General features: G+C 39.8%; 1 protein-coding gene across 5 annotated transcripts in view; it reads left to right on the top strand.

The window, feature by feature from the left end:
* The first annotated feature begins 2,820 nt into the window (after positions 1 to 2,820).
* LOC146475161 (E3 ubiquitin-protein ligase HUWE1-like) overlaps positions 2,821 to 19,864 on the top strand; it is a 73,330-nt gene continuing 56,286 nt past the window's right edge. For 3 of the 5 annotated variants that reach the window (XM_085116090.1, XM_085116088.1, XM_085116087.1), the window contains exons 1-15: positions 2,821 to 3,196; positions 3,383 to 3,481; positions 4,885 to 5,019; positions 7,683 to 7,775; positions 9,166 to 9,239; positions 9,866 to 10,007; positions 10,324 to 10,404; positions 10,651 to 10,707; positions 11,399 to 11,467; positions 16,444 to 16,543; positions 17,508 to 17,608; positions 17,972 to 18,033; positions 18,571 to 18,659; positions 18,850 to 18,930; positions 19,645 to 19,727. In XM_085116090.1, coding sequence (XP_084972216.1) covers positions 3,152 to 3,196; positions 3,383 to 3,481; positions 4,885 to 5,019; positions 7,683 to 7,775; positions 9,166 to 9,239; positions 9,866 to 10,007; positions 10,324 to 10,404; positions 10,651 to 10,707; positions 11,399 to 11,467; positions 16,444 to 16,543; positions 17,508 to 17,608; positions 17,972 to 18,033; positions 18,571 to 18,659; positions 18,850 to 18,930; positions 19,645 to 19,727 — 1,311 coding nt within the window. In that variant the 5' untranslated portion in view covers positions 2,821 to 3,151. The remainder of the gene's footprint in view (positions 3,197 to 3,382; positions 3,482 to 4,884; positions 5,020 to 7,682; positions 7,776 to 9,165; positions 9,240 to 9,865; positions 10,008 to 10,323; positions 10,405 to 10,650; positions 10,708 to 11,398; positions 11,468 to 16,443; positions 16,544 to 17,507; positions 17,609 to 17,971; positions 18,034 to 18,570; positions 18,660 to 18,849; positions 18,931 to 19,644; positions 19,728 to 19,864) is intronic. The other 2 variants (XM_085116091.1, XM_085116089.1) reach the window with 1 other exon arrangement.

Raw genomic sequence — 19,864 nt, 5'->3', positions numbered from 1 at the left:
AGACAAATCCCTTATTTCAGGTGATGAGTCTCCTAACAGACCGAGATCGGAAAGCTTGTTTTCTTCGTCTTCCGAAAATGTCTGTGCTTCCTTTACCTTCGAGCCAACACCTAAGCCCGTCAAACGTTTCATCTCGGCGTCAAGACACCCCTGAAAATGCTTAATTTATGAATCTGTGAACACATTTAACTCAGACCGACCCTTGTCTCGTGGATGTCGCTGAAGACCACAGCAAAGTTGATAAAGAGTGCTGGGTGGGTAAACACTTCCTTGCGTCACACGCCTCGTTGGGTATCTTTTGGGTATCTATCATCTTATATCAAGCGGGCGCTCGTATTTTCTCGATTAAACGCCCGGGCGTTTACTCAAAATTCGGCAGTTTTGACCCGGCGTTTTTTCGAGGCCGGCGTTTAATCGGGTCCGGCGTTTATTAAGGAAATGCGATCTTCAGCCATTTTTCCAGGTTGATTTATTTTTACCGATCCTAGGAAACGTAGGGACAGTTTGTCAGTGCTGGAGGAATTTTTCCTTGGAGCAAGCAATTTGGAACAAGGTGGCCTTGAAGTCCCTATTACTGTACAATGTGCGATTTCCTCCCAGAAAGGACAGCTCATGAAAAGACTGAAACAACTTATAAACAAACGCCGGAGGGATCCTCGCGATTCAAACGTACTTGGTATGTCGTAATAGTGCCATTTAAGAGGTTACTATTTACTTGTAACCGGTCCTTGTGACCTCGATCCCTAAAAAACGCCGGGACCCCGATCAAACGCCGGGGCCCCGATTAAAGGCACCCGGAGTTTATTTAAAAATCGGCAGTTTTGACCCGGCGTTTATACGAAGCCGGCGTTTAATCGAGGTCCGGCGTTTAATCGAGAAAATACGGTAATAGTTAAATAGTTAAGAATTGTTGGATGAGGCTCAGCAAACTATCGTGATTTGTCAGTGGCGAGCAGATCATTATTTTTTGCAGAAGAAGAAGGCTGAGGCAAATAATTGATCTGTAAGACACTGAAAGATCACAATATTTTGCGATAACAGAGTTCAATAACTGTTTTATCATTCGATCACCGAGTTTGTTTTTTCTAATTTTCTTCAGGAAGCGGTGAGCACGCGCTGCCTCCCTATTTCACTCAAGAGCGTGGTTTCAATTACGCATGAGCAGAATATTTCTTTGCAGCAAAACATGAGCAAAACACACTTGGACAGTATTGCGCATGAACAGGCCATTTTTTGCAGTTCACGTGGTTTGCTCTCGGCCAATGAAAGGGAAGTAAAAATGCATCGAATAATAATTCACCATTATTCCACGAGCGCGCGTTGGATGTGAGATGATATTTAGGTCCAGGGGGGGGGGGGGGGGGGGGTTACTTCCTTATAAGAGGCTAATGGGGATGTGCCGCTGGATGGGGTCGCATTTTCACGACTGGATTGACTAGAATGGGGTCGCATTTTCAATAGAGTTACTAGAATGGGGTCGCACATTTTCGGATTTTTGGGGTGAGAAAATTCTTTTAAGTAGGGATTCAAAATGGTCTCGGTTAAAAAATTCAGAAAGTTGTTGTTTATTAAATGTAACAATCACCTCGCATTACATTCCGTTCTTGAAAGTAGATGCATAAATAGAAAGTGACTTAGTTGGTATCGCGAAAATTACATTTTCCCAAAAAGTGACTAAGATGGGGTCTATAACTGGCCACAAAATAGCCTATAATGGGGCAGAGGCTCTGAGAGGCCAGCGGCACATACCCAGCAAAACTTAACCCAAGTACCCCCCCCCCCCCCCTCCCGGGATTTAGGTAAAGAGACGTGTAGCACCGGGTGAAGCTTTTATGATATAGTATTCAACGAGCGCGAATGGAATAGTTGTTTTATGAAAGACAACCAAAAAATTTATTTCTAGATCTTGCTGATTTCTCTGTGCAAGAATAACCAGAAAACAATTTAATGGTAGTTATTTCACGGGCATGGTATAATTAACAATTGTTCTACGAACGCGCGTTGGATATGAGATGATAGTAGCCAACGAGGCACGTAGCGCCGAGTTGCCTATAATCATTCCATTTCCAATAATCGCAAATGGAATAATTGTTTTATTAAAGACAGCCTTAAAATATTGCTAGATCTTGCTGATTTCTCTGTGCAAGATATCTATTTCTGTGAGTTATGACTCTTATACTATGACCTCTAAGACAATTAAATCCCTGGAATTGCATCATACAGTGATCCAGTCAGTTTAGTAATAAGATTTATATTTGATTAAAGCCTGCCGCATACTTAAGGAAAGGGCTGAGCAAACTGCTGCTTGCGAGGCGATTAGCTCAGCTGTTTCATCACGTGTGCGGTCGAGTGTTTTTTTAGTTTTTCGCCTCGCGAGGCTGTGAGGAATATATTTGTCGTGTTTGATATTAGAGATTTCCCCTCGCGAGCCGAAATTCTCACGAAAACTCGACCGCACACTTGAGGAAATAGCTGAGCGGATTGCCTCGCGTGGCCTCGCGATGCCTCGAAGGTAGTTTGCTCAGCTTTCTCAAGCCGGTACGGCAGGCTAAACAGGAATTTTCAGCAGATGCCCTTGTGTAGCGATCTTTCGCAAAGAAGCGACTTCCCAAATTTCTACCATAGCAAAATGCGGTTAAACTTTATAGCAAGGACATTTGTTACTTTGAAAGTCCATGATCAGATGATAGCCAAAAAAAGATTTCCTTGCTCATTATACACGTGCACTGCGTGCGAATTTCTTTGAACGCGCGTGGCCTTGTGGGAAGCTTCCAGTTCAGGCAACGGCTAGGCCTCGTTCTGATGCTGTGCGCACGCCATTATTGTCGGCCATATTGAATGAATCACTTCATACGTACAAAGGCAAAACGGCCGAAATTATGTGATATTTATCGCGTTGTTTGGCCTCTTTTGACAGAGCACGACACAAAAATAGAATCTAAGGAGTTAATCGTTAAATACAGCGCGATTTTTGCTGTATTGTCACGTCATCGCGGGAGTGAATTCTCGATTTGCAAAAATCAAGAGAGTTTTCCATAAGCTTACTACATACACAGACACAGACAGTAGAGACAGAACTGAGTTTGGTTGGAGCAGTATGATAAGTTGGCAAAATAGATAGTTTTCTGATACTAATATTTGTTCGCGGAAAATGAAGATTGACAGGAGTAAACTACGCAAGACTCAGTCCGACGTGGTAAGTGTTGCACGGGGTTAATTTCCCTCTTCAAAGTTTATGTGGCTCGGAAACCGGACTCATACCTTATCTTGTTCCAAGTATGTATATACTTCGAACAAAATGTGTGCCAGAGAAATTGATTTCGTGCCTTAGATACTAAAGTTTTTTCATCACGAGTGTAATGTTGACGAGTTGTTTTCACAGGCACCTGAATGCAGACAGCTTATTCAAAGGCTAAAGGAAGCAAGTGATACCGAGTTGATCCATATTCTCAAAGACATCAACACTTGGTACTATGGGAAGGTGAGTTGTAGTGAAGTAGTAAACTTGTAAATTTGATGTTAATCAGAGCTTATGCCTGTTTAACTGAACAGTCTGTCTGTTGATATTTATGATATTCTTCGTTGTTAAGGTTATATTAATTGAGCAAGCATCATTGTCATGTGATTACAGGAAGCTAAATGTAATATTTATTACTTGGATGCAAACAGCTTGTAGATAACTTCTAATTACTCTGACAACAGGCTTGTAAGGTTGTCTAATTAATTTCATTTAAATGTTTCAAAGTTATTTTGTCAATTGTGAAGGGAAGGTAGTCTGTAATATAGTACACTTCAGAACACTAGTTTTGGACATGTGCTATGTGTTGCATCAAAGCATGATCATGCCATGTGAAAACATGACCTAACTTGGTAACATTCATGGTACATGATTGGTTGTAATGCATTTGAAGGTTTGAAAGGCTGTTGTACTTACCTTTTCAGGCCAACCCAGTGTCGACATGTACATATTCTACTCACTATTAGAACTATATATATATTCCTTATGGTACTACATGAAATTGGTGCCTGGGCAATGCACAGGACGTTGTTCAGACTCGTTGGTGCCCAAGGAGCAACCATGTTCTCCTTTGTTCAATTTAGCACCTGCCATTTTGTTTGCTCTATTGTATGGAGGCATGAGGAAAAAGCATTGGGACTGACAAAATCCTGTTCAGATCAGTGCCCTGTGCCCAGGAACGGTGCCCTAGGACTACCTCTTGAGGTAGTGCCTATAGATGCCTGGGCACAGTGCCTAGATTTTTGCTTGAGCACCAACAAAAAGCCATGTTCAGGCTAGCCCCAGTACTCGATAAGCGAGCATGGGCACCTAGTTTGAACGCAATTTAGTGACTGTTTCCTTTATTCTCCTGACCTGTGTGAATGATTAAGCAGCGATATTGTAAAGAGAATTTAGATGCTGGTCACCTCGGGCCAGGGTGCATTCCGTGTATGTCCCACACCAAAGATACGAAGTTTACAAAAACTTGGTAATCTTACGCCAGGTACTACCTCCGTCTAACGCTGCTTTACACCAAAGACCACAATCATACGCCAGTATGTGAAGCGATTTAAAAACGCACGTCAAAGATCTTAGGTGTAACCTACATAAAATGCAGCCTGGACCCTGGCTCTATATTTGAATATACAAAGGGGGCATGTTACTATGTTAACTGGGCCGGGATGGCTACAGAAATCTAAGACCAACTTCAGGGCTTTTCTTTTAAACAAGATTTAACTCATTTTGTGGCAAATTCACTTTGATTTTGTCACCTAGATGCAAGTTAAAATTCTAGAAAACGTTGCAGTTTTTTCATACCTACAATTTAGATGCAAGTTTTATAGTGAGAGAGTTTAGGGTAACTGACTTTGATGTTGCTTTGATAGTGTGAGCTGCAGCATTGGGTCGATGTCATGGACAAATTTGATGAAATCCTAGCAGGTGTTGCTAAGCCAGTGAATGGAAGTTCCTGGATCTTGACGTATGATAAACTGGATGAACTTGAAGGGCCTGACATAGCGGTAAATCTTAGTCCTGGGCCGGGTTGTTCGAAAGCCGATTAACGCTAATCCAAGATTAAAAGTTAATCAAGGTTTTCATCATCGCTCGTTAAGGCTAATTTTAAGCTAACGGCAAAGAAAAGTCTAAGTCAAAACTGAGGGCTGGAAATGGTTTAGAAGAATCTTTGTAGATTAGCAATTAAGCTCGAGTCAAAGTTTTGCATTAATCCAGGATTAGGTTAATCGGGCTGTGAACAACCGGGCCCAGAGAGCTATGGTGATGACATCACTGCAAATGTTATCTTAAGTATTCGGGACATTAGAACACAAAGTACATTGTAAAACACTAAGTTTTTATATACACTGTATATCAGAAGGGGAAAAAAGACTTGATAACCAAACACTAAATTTAGAACTTCAGGAAACTTTCAGATGAATTATTTATGTTTTGCCTCTTGGTCGCCTGTTTGTGTTCAAGGATTTTATAGTTTAGTGGAGTATGCATATAAGACATGATTGGCAGTTACCACTGTGATGTCACTAAGCAAACCATTTCTGTTTATCAGTGATCGTTTGGTTAAAAGTTGTTTATTTAGCCTTGACAATCTCTAAATGATCTTCATGTGATATGTTTTGCATAGTTTTCTTGCTCATCATTTCAAATTGGTCTTGTATGCTCAGCTGATTTTGAAATTAGTTGCCTGGCAACAAATGCCATTACAAATTTATTACCTACTTTTACAAATCTTATACACCGTATTCAAAAATGGCGGATGCACGGGAAAAAACTGGCACTAGGCATCAAAACGAGGCGTTTTAGGATAAACAAAAAATAATTTGCCTGCGAGTACAAGCTCACAGAGAGACTATTTAGCTGATAAGCTCTTAAACAGCAAGTTTTTCAGATCGCTGGTTTTATTCCGAACGAGAGAGGTCTAGTGCTTCTTGGTTCGTTTCTTGTAGCAGTCCCAAATGCAAAATAGACAACCAGGCAAACAAATCGGTTGGAGTTTTCGTTTCCGAAGGATTCAACTTTCGAGCGCAGATGGATAGAGATACTACAGAAGTTTGTTTGGTATGTCTTTCGGAATCCGAAGGTAAGATAGGTCTTGAAGGAAACAAAATGAACATACAAAAGGATGCATTTCTAACGAGAGTTGCGTGATCAACTTCGTATCGGACGTTCCGAGCGCAAGAGAGACTACAACCATTTGTCTAAACCGCTATAATACCAAGAAAAAAAAAGACGAAGACAACAAAGAAAAGACGTGAAGGATGTGGAGAGAAACGGCTGGACGAATAATTTAAAAATAAGCAACAGATGAACCAAGACTTGTCTGTTTCGATTCATTTATATTGTAGCCGTACTGTAAACAATAAGCAGAGAATGCAGTCCCCTCAAAATTCATAATTTGTTAAATCAATCAAGTCATCAAAATCCAACTGTTTAATAATGGAACAAGCTCAGAAGGAATATTTCTTGCCTGAATGAGAAAATTGTATTCCGTGAAACAGGGACTAGAGAACACAGCATTGTGGCTTTTTAACCGGCATTTCGGTTGAAATCATTAAAGATTTGCATACTTCATTGGGTAATTTGTCAGAATTAGATTATCGTATTTCGCTTTACACTGGGTTCCTAAACTTGCCATTCCTTGTAATGCAGTTACAATATAACGCATTTGGGAGTGACTTTCCTGAATTTCCTTGCAGGATCGTTTTCTTAAAATTGATACCTTACTTCCAGTAGTTCCTCTTGACTTTGGTAACTGCCACATTTTCAATGACTTGCATGAATCTTGGCTAGTCTTGCGATGCATGATACCTTTTTTATTTCGGGGAAAAAGCGCCTAAAATGTACCGAAATAGTTAAGTCTTGGCTCACATATTGCTTCCTTAGTTAAACTTTTCTTTCAGTAGCTTCCCTCCACCTCCTTTTGTTTTCGTTTTTTAAGCATTAGAGCTGTTCACAATAGTAGGAGTCGGTTTTTGTAGCTTTTGTGATCGGAACTTCCGAGTAGTAATCACCACCCAACCCTCTTTGGAACTGCGTCCGTTTGTAGATTCATTTTCTTTCCTTCGAAACCTGTTTTAATTCCCTTTCCAAAAAATACATTGAATAAACCTTTGTGGCTCCTGCTAGAGTGAAGATCTTTCTAACAACTTTTCATATTTTCTGTAGACATTACACTCGAAGGTTTGAAACAAACAATCTAACTCAGTTTTTTCCTCTGAGTGTCTAGTTTGCATTTGAGATTGCCACAAGAAGCCAACCAATAAATAATAAACACTAGAACTTGAACTTGTTCGGACTAAGTGATCAGAAAAACTCAATTTTTTAGAAACTCAGCACTTATCGACCCTCTAGAAGCTTACATTCGCTGGAAATTTCTTTTGTTTATCCTAAAACGCCTCGTTTTGATGCGTAGTGCCAGTCTTTTCCGCGGGTGTCCGCCATTTGTGAATACGGTGTATTAAGAACTCTAAATTGCACTCCACCCATTCAATTACCAGTGTGCCAGGCAACTATCAAAGTAAAGGAGTCCTTGAAGGCTCAGTAGACATGGGTCGTAATCAAATTTTAAAATGTACAGTACATGTATGTTGTACATTCAGTCATCTTTTAGTGAGGCAGGAGGCTGCTATATTTATTCATTTGGATTTGTGTTTGTTTTGTAACACAGAGTGAACGGCGGTGTCTGGTTAACCATGTGCTACGATTCACTGCTCTAGTTTTGGAACATTCATATACAAGACATCTGTACAACTCAATAGAGGTATGCTTTGCAGATAGTTTGGAATCAAATTAATTACTTTTCCATGGAATTTTTGAGGTTAGATGGATGCCTATAGATATCTGTGTCACTGAATTGAAAAACCCTCAAAAACCCCATCTCATTGGAAACCCTTTGGAACTGTAACCACGTGGTATAAATAAGTAACCCCTTAATAAAAGTAAAGTCACACAAAAGCCTAAGTGGCCCACACGGCCAGAGCTTAGCCTGGTTTCTGTAGCATGAAGCAACTAGGAGTATTGCTACTACCCCCTGATGGGATGCTAGTCCATCGCAGGGTTACTCCCAGCAGTATGTCATACACCTGGGTGAAGAGAGACAATGTGGAGCAAAGTTTCTTGTCTAAGGAAACAACACAGCAATGAAGAGACCAACCTGGCCTCAAACCAACGACCCTCAGATCCTCTGACCATCTGATCGAAAGTCTGATGCGCTAACCACTACACCACCATGTCTCCAGTACTAACCCCTAATATCAAAGACCAAATTCTCCTATCTTGTCCTAGATAGTGTCACTAGCACTAATGTCACAAATGAAGGGGTGCGTGGAAAAAAGCTCTAAGTGACATCTGATAGACTACTTAATTCTCCTTAAGCAAATTGCCTTGTTCTTCCTTCTATGAGCAAAGGAGAATTTGACATGATAACAGATGTCACTTAGGGCTTTTTTCCACACACCCCTTCAAATGATAGATCAGAAAATTAACTCTGCAGTGTATTTTATAGAGTATTAGCTCTGGTAAGAAGATGGGAGAGCACACGAGGCAAAGAAAAAGATCTTTGATCTCAGTGGGAATCAAACCCACAGCCTTGCTCTCATCTAATCTGGCCTCATAGCTCAGTCAATAGAGTAACAGTTGGTCAAACCCAGAGGTTGTGGGTTCAATCCCCACTGAAGTTAAAGACTTTTTTTGCCTCGAGTGCTCTCCTATTTCCTTACTGGGGCTAATGCTCAGTAGGAAATTAACAGGTTCACTTTAGCACTTGAACATACCGTGCAGAGTAATTCTCTGATTCATCATTTGTGTCCTTAGTGCTAGCAGCACAACATTCACTGTACATAAAGTACCCTTTATTGTACTGTACCCTTCACGTTCACATTGGTACAATTGCCACCCTAAATCGCCACAACTTTCTCCCGTCTGGCCTTGTACATACACAAAAATCATAAAGTACATAAATCATGAAGTACAAAGTTGAATTTATAATAAGTATGTACACAGAAATGCTGATACAGACAGGATTAGAATATTGTATGTCTCTTTTAGTTACTATTGATAGAAAAATATTGTAACAAATAATGAATTTATTGTTATGTAGGGCTAGGAAATCTGTAAGCCATTTTTAAGCCTGTTTTTTTCCTTTCTTGCAGCATCTTGTGTCGCTGTTGGTTGCGAGTGACATGGAAGTTGTACTGTCTGTTCTTGGAGTACTTTATGTATTTAGGTATGTTGTTCATTAGAATACCCAACCAAATGAGTTTTTTTCAGGTAGTTACATGTACATGTAACTTATTTTGTGAACTGGCCAATGAGGTTTGGGAGTTTGCAGAAGATTGCATTTTCTCAAAAATTTGCAATTTGCAATTTGCAATTTGAGATAAGTGATCTGTTTGTAAGAGTGCAGTTACAAAACCAAATTTTGTATTGTACTTGAGATGTAGTTAGTTATTACATGTACTGTACATACATGCAGGGTTCTTGTTAGGAGTGCTGGTAATGTGTCTATTCATGTGCTTCTATTTGTGTAAATGTTATTGGCTGTTATCATGAAAAAAATGTTTCAGAAATTATTGAAAGTGCTTAACATGTCCTTGTTTTAGGAATTTCATTTCCTTAAAATAATGAAGAAATCACTCTTGGTTTGAGCATTTTCTTTCGTCAAAGACAAGGCTGACTTTAAGCTCCCCTTTGGTTTCCATTCTTCCTGCGGCCATCTCACTCCCATAATTCCCTGGCATCCACCTGCTATTACAATTTATTGCCCCCTTTTACAAATCTTAACAAGAACCCTGTACATGCCTGTTTTTTGCATTGATAACAATGACAGTATACCAATTTCATTGTCTGCAGTAAAAGATCTAGCTTCATACCAAGGCTGCCAGCAGAGAAGAGAAAGGCAATTCAACAGCGTCTTCAGTGCTTAGGAGAGACATGGGGAGGGAAAAATGCAGGATTCAGTCTTGCACATTGCTGTCAGGATTTACCTCTCAAGGTAAGTGTTTAACATGCTTAATGGCCTGTAGATAAGTGTCTTCTGTGCACAGAATGAATCATGCAGAATGAATTTTGGGTGACAAGTTAAAACGTTGGCATTTGTGGCTCTCCACAGGATTTTGGAAAAAAGTTGAATACATGGCCACACTAAATAATGGGTGAAATGGCATACAGCATGCAAGCAGTGTGTGATGTAGAAAGACATGAGTTATAGTTAGAATTTTGCTGTTGTTATAATCACATGAAAATACATGCTTTATTGTGATGCACTATTTACATGTATATGGTAATTTTTCTTAATTTTTTTTGTTTAGGAGTTTCCTGCTAGCTGTGCTGATGTTTACTTTGAGTTTTACAATGAAACCGCAAGCACTCCTTCTCAATCAGACTTACAGGTACCATATTACAAGAAATACAGGCCTTTGATCTGTTATTTACAAGATACGTGTACTGAACAAAGTCTACTTCCAAGTAGAAACTAGAACCTTGAAAGAGAATTTCTTTCAATGTAGAATGCATGCTTGTTTTCATTTGTAGGCAATTTAATTCCAATCTTGCTCAAGCCTGGTTCTTACATAATTAGGTGTACTTAAATGAATGCTATTGGTACAGTACATGTACTAAGTGAGGGTTTATTTCAGCAGGCACAAACTACAGGAAGCCAGTTGTGTTCTGTTCATGTCAAGAAACTTTACCAGGTATGGCCAACAAAAATTAATAAATTAACAATCAAGTAAACATTTATTTGACAATGTTTGTCTGTTTGTACTACTAATATATACATAGGGGTGATGAATGAATTGAGTCTCGTATAGACGAACCTGCATTAAGCGGTCACCCTCTAATAAGCGGTCAGTTGTCAAGGTCCTGAAAATTATGTCAATTAATTACGATAAGTTTGACCTCATGAAATGATCTCCTCTATTAAGCTGTCGCTGTCACCCTTTTCTAAGTCCCAACAAGCTGTTTTTATTGTCTTGACCTGTTTTAAAGGGTCACCTTGTAGAAGGAAACCACTCAGAAGTAACAAGTAGTGTGCTAGGCAATTGAATTTCAGACATTATTGACTGCAGGATCTTGGCATTAATTTTTATGTTAATGTTAGTCTGTTTCTCTACCATGCTCCCTTTTGTCATACCGTTAAATGATATGACAAGGGAGAACAGTAAGTGATTTTGTGAGCGCTTTTGTGCATTTAAACTACACTAAGCTATCAAATTGTATGTAAAATGTCGTTTTTAAAATATTGTGTTTGATGTGTACTCTGTCTGTGCAGCATGTATTAAGCGGTCACTTAGCCATTCCCCAATGGTTACCGCTTATACAGGTTTGACTGTACATGTATTTTCAAGTGATTTTTACAAGTATCTTTTTTGTTTGTTTCTGTAGTTTTCAGAGAACCCTGGAGAAATTATGGAGCAGGTGGTGACTTGTTACAATGTGCCCACTGATAAACAGGTAATGCTTACGGTAAAGTATGGACAAACAAAGAGTCTATTGCAAAGCTGCTAATTGTGATTGGCACCCACATTTCCAAGTTAAATGATTACCAACAGATGTGCACTACATTTGCAAAATACTGTATTTTGATTTGTGACAAAAAAGATTTTTGATCCTCAATACTCGATCCTCGCGAGCATCAAGTTGAGACAGTCAACTTACACTTGAGCAGTACTGTGTGTTCTTTGAAATCCAAAAAGAAAATTGGATACAAACCATGCCTTCTCTTAGAGACAATGAAGAAAAAATCCATGTAATTCTGAAAAGCGTTAAAGTAGATAACCATGTGTGGAATTGTTTACCAAATTAAATCTGAGTAACAAAATCTGAAAATCCCTGTTTACCCCCAATTTTCTTTTTTGATTTCAGAAGCCATTGCTAAGGTGTCGAAACCTTGTTTTCTCACATAGTCATAAACTACGCAAAAATACCTTTGAGTAGTAGACACTAAGGCTCCATTTCTGCCGCTCCCTCAGGCCTGGCTTTCCTCCCCGAGAACAACGGGGGTGACAGGGTTGTCAGTAGGTTTCTGAGTAGCAGGTTCTGTCCATAAAGTAGGCGGCTACACGCATCGTTCAGGGAGGGTATGGAGGAATGTTGGCCCTCTTCAATAGGGGGTCCTGGGGCGTTCCCCAGGAAATTTTTGGCAAAAATGATACTCTGAAATGCAATCTGGGCCTATTCTCAGCAAACATTGTGTAAATTTGCACATGGTTTTCCCACTGTTAAGTTTATCTTATAGTTCTGGAATCCACCTTTATGTGATACCTGAAGTCATGCATAACTGGCATGGACAGCTTTAATTCACCATGCCTGCCATTATCTTTATTTTTTTTACATCAACATGACATGTGATTAAACCTGAGAAACTACAGCACACAAGAAGGAAACTACTATTCTCTCACACTGTATTTTGTCTTCAACGCAACTTTTCTTTTTCACTGTATTGTACGGTTTCTGTCAGTGTGTGGTTTTTTAATTCACAGTGTTTGAAACGTAAATTACTGTAACATACAAAATACCATGATGCGTTAGATTACACTTATTCATTGCAGATTAGATTGCTCTAATCGTCTTCCAAATCACTGTAATAATCAGATTCATCTGATTCATGATCACCCAATTCATTGTCTAAAGGAAGCCCAAGTTTTTCAGCTGCAAGAGTAACCTCATCATCCACACTCAGTTGCTCTGTGAGCTCTTCAACCACCGTTTGAGTACCCTGTGTGCAGGTACTGGATTCTGCTGGCTTTGGCTGTGTGGAAGTGGAAGGACCAGTGGCAGTGGAAAGAGATGGATGAACAGATGGAAGTTTCTTGCGATTTTTAGCAGCCAACCAGGAAACCACGCTATCTTTGATTACTTGCTGGCCCTCCTCCGAAGTAGCGGATGGGCCATTTAAACTGATATGCATCAGGGAATTTAGCATGTCCCCCTTCAATTCTTGATTAAGTCCCCCTTCGATTCTTGATTAAGTTCACTTTCGATGCCCCCCTTTCGGGCCAAGCATTTGATACTGGAATGACAAGAAGGGCTTTTACAACAGAGATCATCAGAGGGAAGTGTCCCCGGTAAGAAAACTTCTGCTTAACAAGCTGCTGCATGACCCATTCTGCGCAAGAAAGTTTACCATCTCTGACAGTTTGAGGCAGCTTCCATGTGAGAAGGTCGTATTTGATGAGTTTCCACTCAGCTTGAAGCTGTGTTTGACTAACTTCATCTCCTGGGAAGTAGTGAGAAGCCAGAACATCGATATGCTCTTTGCCATAATCCATGAAATCATCACTCTCTTTGGGTGGTATGGCTGTTTTGTCAAATACTTGAATTGCTGTGAGAACTGGAGTTGCATCTTTGAATCTCTTGGGGATTTTCCTAACCAGCCCATTGACATAGTTCTTCAATAGATTCTCCAGATACTCGATGTCTTTGCTTGAGAATTTGATTTCAGTGACAGCCAAGGTTCCTCCTTCAGCTAAATCATCTTGCAGCTTCTTTATTGGAGATTTGCTCTCAACAAGTGCAGCAAGTTTCTCCTTGCAAACGGTGATTGATGGTTTGATGTGGGCAAAGTTGATCGTACCCTGTTGAAACACTCTGCTAAGGTCACTTAGTACAGGAAGAACTTCATGAAGAATGTAAATGATGCCTATTTTCTTTACTTTCATAAGCTTCTTTAGGAGACCATAGCAAGAAGGGTCTGTCTTCAACTGGCGCAGCGTTTGGAGGATGGAAGGTAGATCTGAACGTACTGCTGCTATGGCATTGTCAAAAGATAGCCACCGTGTTTTGCAGGCCTTCTTTAACCGCTTGCCAATTCTCTTGTTTGCCTTCGCCCCAAGTGTAAGTTGTTTCATCTCCTCTTGTACTTTTAGGTATGCTGCAAGCTTCTTTGGAGAGTTGTCAAAGATTTTCCACAGTTGTGTGACCTCGGTCTCCACCTCCTTTATCACTGCTAGTTCGTCGTTGGTGTCCGTGCAGGCCAGAGCTAACCTGTGGCATACACAATGAACTGCCACTAAGCTGATGACATCCTTCTTCAGTAATGCTGCTAGGCCTCTGTTTTTACCAGTCATTACACTTGCCCCATCAGTGGCGAGGCCCCTTAGGTTCTTTAACGGAATATTCAAAACTTGAAGCTGTTTAGTGATAACACCATGCAATGTTGTTGCATCAGCACTTGCAGATTCTTCCAAAACATTGGCTGTAAATAAAAACTTGCACTCTAGTTTGCCCTGGTCCACATCAAAGAACTGAACAAAACCCAGCATCTGCTCTTCGTTGCTGACATCTGCCATGTCATCCACCAACAGGCCATAAAAGGACTGCTCTTGAAGCTTACCACAGATGTGCTCACGCACTGTATTTCCAATGGTAAGAAATAGCTCCCTGAGTGATCCTCGAGATCGGTGTGTGAAATACTTCAGCTCCTCAAGACCCAAGAGCTCCATCAACTGTAGGAGGGACGTGATCTTCCTGTTGGCAATGGACTCCTTTGCGAGCCAGTACACTGCATGGAAAGCTTCTTGTAGCACTACAAGCTTAGAACTCTCCTTTTCATCTACTTGCTTTTGGAAGAGCGACACTCGATTTAACAGTTCATTCTTCACTGTTGTCTGATGTTTTGCACAGGTCATATGTTCCTTGACTGTACTCCACTTGAATCTTGTGGATGGATCACTTGAAAATGTTTCACTTCTGTTTTGAGCAGACTTGCTTTTATGTTTACGGCAGAGTAAGCAGTACATCCCTTCATTCTCCACGTAAACAAGCCACCAGATACCAGTTTGGGGACAAAAGCATGTCTCCCTCCTGAACAACCACTCGTGCTGAAAACGATCTTTCTTTTTGGTCATCTTGACCCGATCCATCTCTTCTTTTGAAATTCCGTTACAGCCCATGTTTCAGCACTTATGAAAGTGATGCATTTTATCGATTTGTGCTGATGAAAACAAATTTTCAACAATTGCGTTTGTCTCCTCTTCTGTTAGTTGTGGAGCGCTCATTTGCAATGCCGTGCTACCCTCATTGTGAAGAGCTGGGTCACTTGAGGCTGAACCGCTTAATTGATGAATGGAGCTACATTCCAATTGCTGACTAGTGGATGCAGAGCTACTATTTAACTGGGTACTTGGTGTGGTAACGTCAGTGCTTACAACTTCCATCTCTAAAAGACAGAATTAATTAGACTTGCTTTAAAACCAGTATGTCAATCTCAACTACAGTGCTCGTAAAAATGGCATGGCTAAAAACGTTAGGCCTGCAATATTATAAGAACTTTTCGCCAAATTTGACTTCTTTCACGAAATTCACAGTTATTAAAATGTCTTTCGAATAATGTAAAACCCTGTGAAAATAAACAGTCAAGACCCACAAAAATGAAATGAACATCTTACTAATTAACAGAGGCGCCATCGCGTCTGGCAGATAAATTCGGCGATTTTCTTGTTTGAATAAACACGCATTTGGCTGCAAGTTTTCGTCTTGCAAATAAAGCTCAACTTATTATAAAATTATCCTTCTTCGTTTCAATATTAGTGTTAGCCTTGGCATTTCTTTTTGATTGCTTAAGAGACGGGCCAGCACAAAAAACATAAATGTATATAGTGAGTAAATTTAATCAGGGTTTACAAAATTTAACACTGTTGTAGTAAATTAAACGAAAGTGATAATGCCACAAAAAAAGTACCACGAAAGTAAGATAACCAGTAAACTAGAACGACTTTTCTTCTTGCCGTATCCGGATGTTGAATCCATGGCCTGTCCACTGACTGATATTGTTTTCCCACACAATGCGGAACGTGCAAAAAACGAGTTTTTATTAATGCTTACCTTGTTGCCCGTCGTCTTGCTTTTCATTCTCCTCATCTTCTCTTATCTTCTTTTTAACGAAATTGAAATCAAGCAAAGTCCTTTTTCGTTTTGCTCCGCTGTCTCCGCTCGCCATAAGTTTTTTGGAAACCTCGAGCATTGACTGACGCAATCTCTTCTCGCACTGACTGACGCTTTCGCAAGCGCAGCCAATCGCATTGACATCTGTGGCACGCACACATTTTATTGTACTTTTTAGATAAAATAACTGTTTTATTGCCTCTGTTCCGATTTGACTTCCAACGAATTATTAACAGAACAGTTTTTATTTCCACAATACCATGCTTAGAACAAACCTAGCAGTCGGAGTAGCCGGCGCAGTATTCGGAATAGCCGGTGAAATGCGCCGGTTGCCGGCTTATTTTGACAACCCTGGGGTGAGCGTGGGCTCGTTTCCTGAACAGTGGCTGGTATTTGAGCCTAGTAGGCCCTGTCCTAAAGTAATCAGTATTTCTCGGATCATCTTGAGGTGTGCAGAATGTACCTGCAGTAGCAAAAGGAGGAACCATCCTTTAGTTCAGTGCAAAAAAAGCTCCAGCATTGTTGTGTTTCTCCTTCTTTTTCAGGTGAATCTGTTTAGCAGGGTAAGATTGGCAAAGCACTTTCCTGATTATGAGAAGAGACTACAGTGTATCCAGGCTCGCCTTCAGGCTATTTCAGTGTTATGTAAGTAATTAATGTGGACAGGTGACGTACACTGTATCTTCCAACCGTCGCGGTTTGAATCGGAATTGTCCTGATTTTTGTGCTTCCAAACATAAAAATATTGGAACATTCGGATTTTCTGTGAAAAAATTCTCCAGCGACTTTGGATTGTTGTTTATCCCAAAGTTTGGAAGAGATTTTTTAGGAATTTAATTTGTAATGTCATTAAATCCAATGTACACTGTAAGTTGATCTGTGCAAATGATTTTCTTTCTTATGAAGAAACTACAATTTTGTGACATTGGTACAAAGCGTGGCTCTCCAGCAACACAGAATAGCAAAATGATTTGTTTCAGTTATACAGGTGTGGGTTGGGTGGATAATTCCTATTTCTGACATGGTAGCATGGACATGCATGAATTAAACACCTGGGCAACCCTCATCATTCTCGTTAAGGAACCCTCTTTATAAAATCCAATTTGAATCAGTTCTCATTCCAACTCTGTGTTTAGTTTCTTTCATAGTTACTTGCTCCTTTGCAAGAGCCAGGTTGTTCAAAGAATGACTACCACTAACCCAGGCTCACTAGCATGACAAAGTGTAGGTTTTGTTCACAGTTTAATAGCAGAACACTGTTTCAAGTCATGGTAGTTATAAATCTATTGAAGTTGCACATACTGGCGCTCTTAAGGGCGATTTACATGAAACGACTATGTCACATGCGACAAGCTTACGACAGGCCTACGACATGAATTGTTTCGTGTAAATCAAACCTACAACTCGCTTACGATTGTCGTGTACGTCACATCGTAGGTATAGGCAATGTTGAATGACGAGAGTTGTGTGCGATTTTTTGCATGAGGCGAGCAGTGCGTGCTCTAGAAATCGCATGCAACAGTTGTAAGCTTGCAAAAGTTGTAGCGTCTAAATCGGCCTTTACAAGTACTTTTGTTTTACAATTTATAATTATTGTTCTTTCTCACAGTGTACTCAAACAGCACTCAGGATGTGGTAAATCCCCTCTTATACCAAGGATTTATTGAAGAAACTGTGGAATTGCTTGAACTTGACCAGCCACAATTTAGTGTAAGTTATTAATAGGTAGTATCATTAATTATTTTAATCTGATCATTTTTAGCAAGTAAATTGTTCGTTATCATCTCTGAAAGCATCACCATCCCTTGCAGGGGAGAGTAGTATTTTTCTAGTCACTGAATTCTACAAAGATCTTAAAAGACTTAGCCTCTCTCTTTTTTTCTGGGTAACAACTGGTAACAGTCATGATAAGTTGATATTTTTGGCTAATTAAGTTTTATGGAAGTGATGATTAACAGAAATTAACAATGTCCTGTCTGCCCAGTTGTTTGAAGGTGATAGAAAAAAAAAAGACTGCATGTATAATGTTGCTGTAACAATGTCATCTTATTTTCCATGTTACCTTATTCACAGGATATAAGAACAGCAGCCATCCGGACACTAACTGCACTGGTGCACATGGAATGCAGTCCAAGGTACATGTACTGAGTTTGTGAGAACAACAACTAAAAAAAATAAATAAATAAATAAATAAATAAATAAATAAATGAATAAACAAATAAATAAAAGTAAAAAAAAAAATTATGGTTTGGCATTTACGTTAAGTTTGTTCTAGATTACCGTATTTACCTTTGTATAATGTGCGCCCATGTATAATATGCACCCCAATTTTGGACCATGTTTTGGAAGAAAATAAAAATAAGACAACTCAAAAGGAAGGTTAAATCGTATGGATGTAAATTTATTCTATGAACGAGCAAAGTACCGGTAACCCGAGTTTACAATGTTTAGCAATGCCGCTATCGGTAATTACGGCAGCCTAATTACATTTCTATTTACAAAATCTATGGTATGGTACTAATGAACGTCAGACAGAGGAACAAAAATTAAACTGCTCTGAAAAATTGAAAGCGTAAACAAATTTACACCACACCGATATGTGGGGAGTAATGTGCAAGCACTCTAATGAATGTTAATTGTAACCTTTGTTTGTTATTGTCTCTTAATCTCAGAGTGAACACTGTCATAGACTGTACAGGGTTAGCTTCGTATCATGGATTTCTACCAACACTTACAAGAAACTGCATTCAAGCTCTCACAGGTAAAGTTTTTCATATCAACTTTGTAAAGCCTGAGAGAGAGTCTGATGACATCAAATGCACTCCTTATCTTTGATTATAACTAGTCATATGGGTTTATTTAGGACTATTGCAATGAAGTTAATCTGTAGCTTAGCAGTTGCAATCCTGTGAGTGATGTTAATTTCTTCTCACTTTTTTCTTTCATTTCAGATCCTCTGACAGATTCCTTACCCTTACCATTTGCTACTGGCCTGTTTTCATTTCTCTACCACTTAGCTTATTATGAAATTGGTAAGCACAATGAAATGCCCTTGTTTCTTAGTAGCAGTGGCATATCACAGAGTTGCTTGCATTAATGTATGCATGTTAACTTGAAACCTGGTCATTCTATGGCTTGCATGTCTTCAACCAGATGCATGTGTCTGGCGGTGTGTAAATGGGAGTTTGGTTTTATCAACAGAGTTAAAGAGGTAATATGGCCACCATAAAAGAGACCAAGGGCTGAGGTTTTGAATGTTAACCCTCTGTACTGTCAAAGTGCATTGTTTTGATGAAGGGAAAACACTCGAAATGTTGGCACTCGAATCTCTTAACGGTGGCCAAATAATTACCTTATCAACTCTCTTGATAAAACCAGACATTTGTCCCCCCCCCTCTCCCTCAACCAATGGGGATTGGTCAAAAAATATAATTGGGATAGCCTTGTGACAGAGGTGCATCCCTGTTGGTGAAATGTAGTAAATGCTCTTCTAAAGGTGGGCAATCTTGTATTCAGAGTCCTGAGGCTCTTTCGCTAGCAGTTGGTTGCTAGGAGATAAGGGAATTGAAAGAGCCTGAGGACTTTGGGTATGAGATTGAAAGTTTGAACACACTGTGAAAACAGGAGGAAAAAAATCAACAAACCAACAAACTTCAACCAAAGGAAATACAGTAGTTGGCTACTTGCAGATAATTTACATTTTACTTCTAACTCGTTCTGTGTTATGTTTCTTTTGTATTGTTAAGGTGCTGAAGCACTGGTTTCCTGTGGTTTGTTGGAAGCTCTTCTTCGTGTTGTGGAGCACCAAGGGGGAGACAGCCATCTTACTGTAAGAACATTGAGTCAATTCTTTACGTGTACGTAGTATGTAAATTATGATCATCTGGGTGAGTGTAGTCCTAAGAAGGACTGTCTGAGGTGACATTGAGTGACATTTCGACAACCTGCGGGGAAGTCATCTTCAGA

This window comes from Pavona decussata, unplaced genomic scaffold, assembly GCF_977016875.1.
Source record: "Pavona decussata unplaced genomic scaffold, jaPavDecu1.1 SCAFFOLD_85, whole genome shotgun sequence".
In the NCBI taxonomy this organism is placed as follows: domain Eukaryota; kingdom Metazoa; phylum Cnidaria; class Anthozoa; order Scleractinia; family Agariciidae; genus Pavona; species Pavona decussata.
This window is presented reverse-complemented; position numbering and strand designations above follow the sequence as displayed.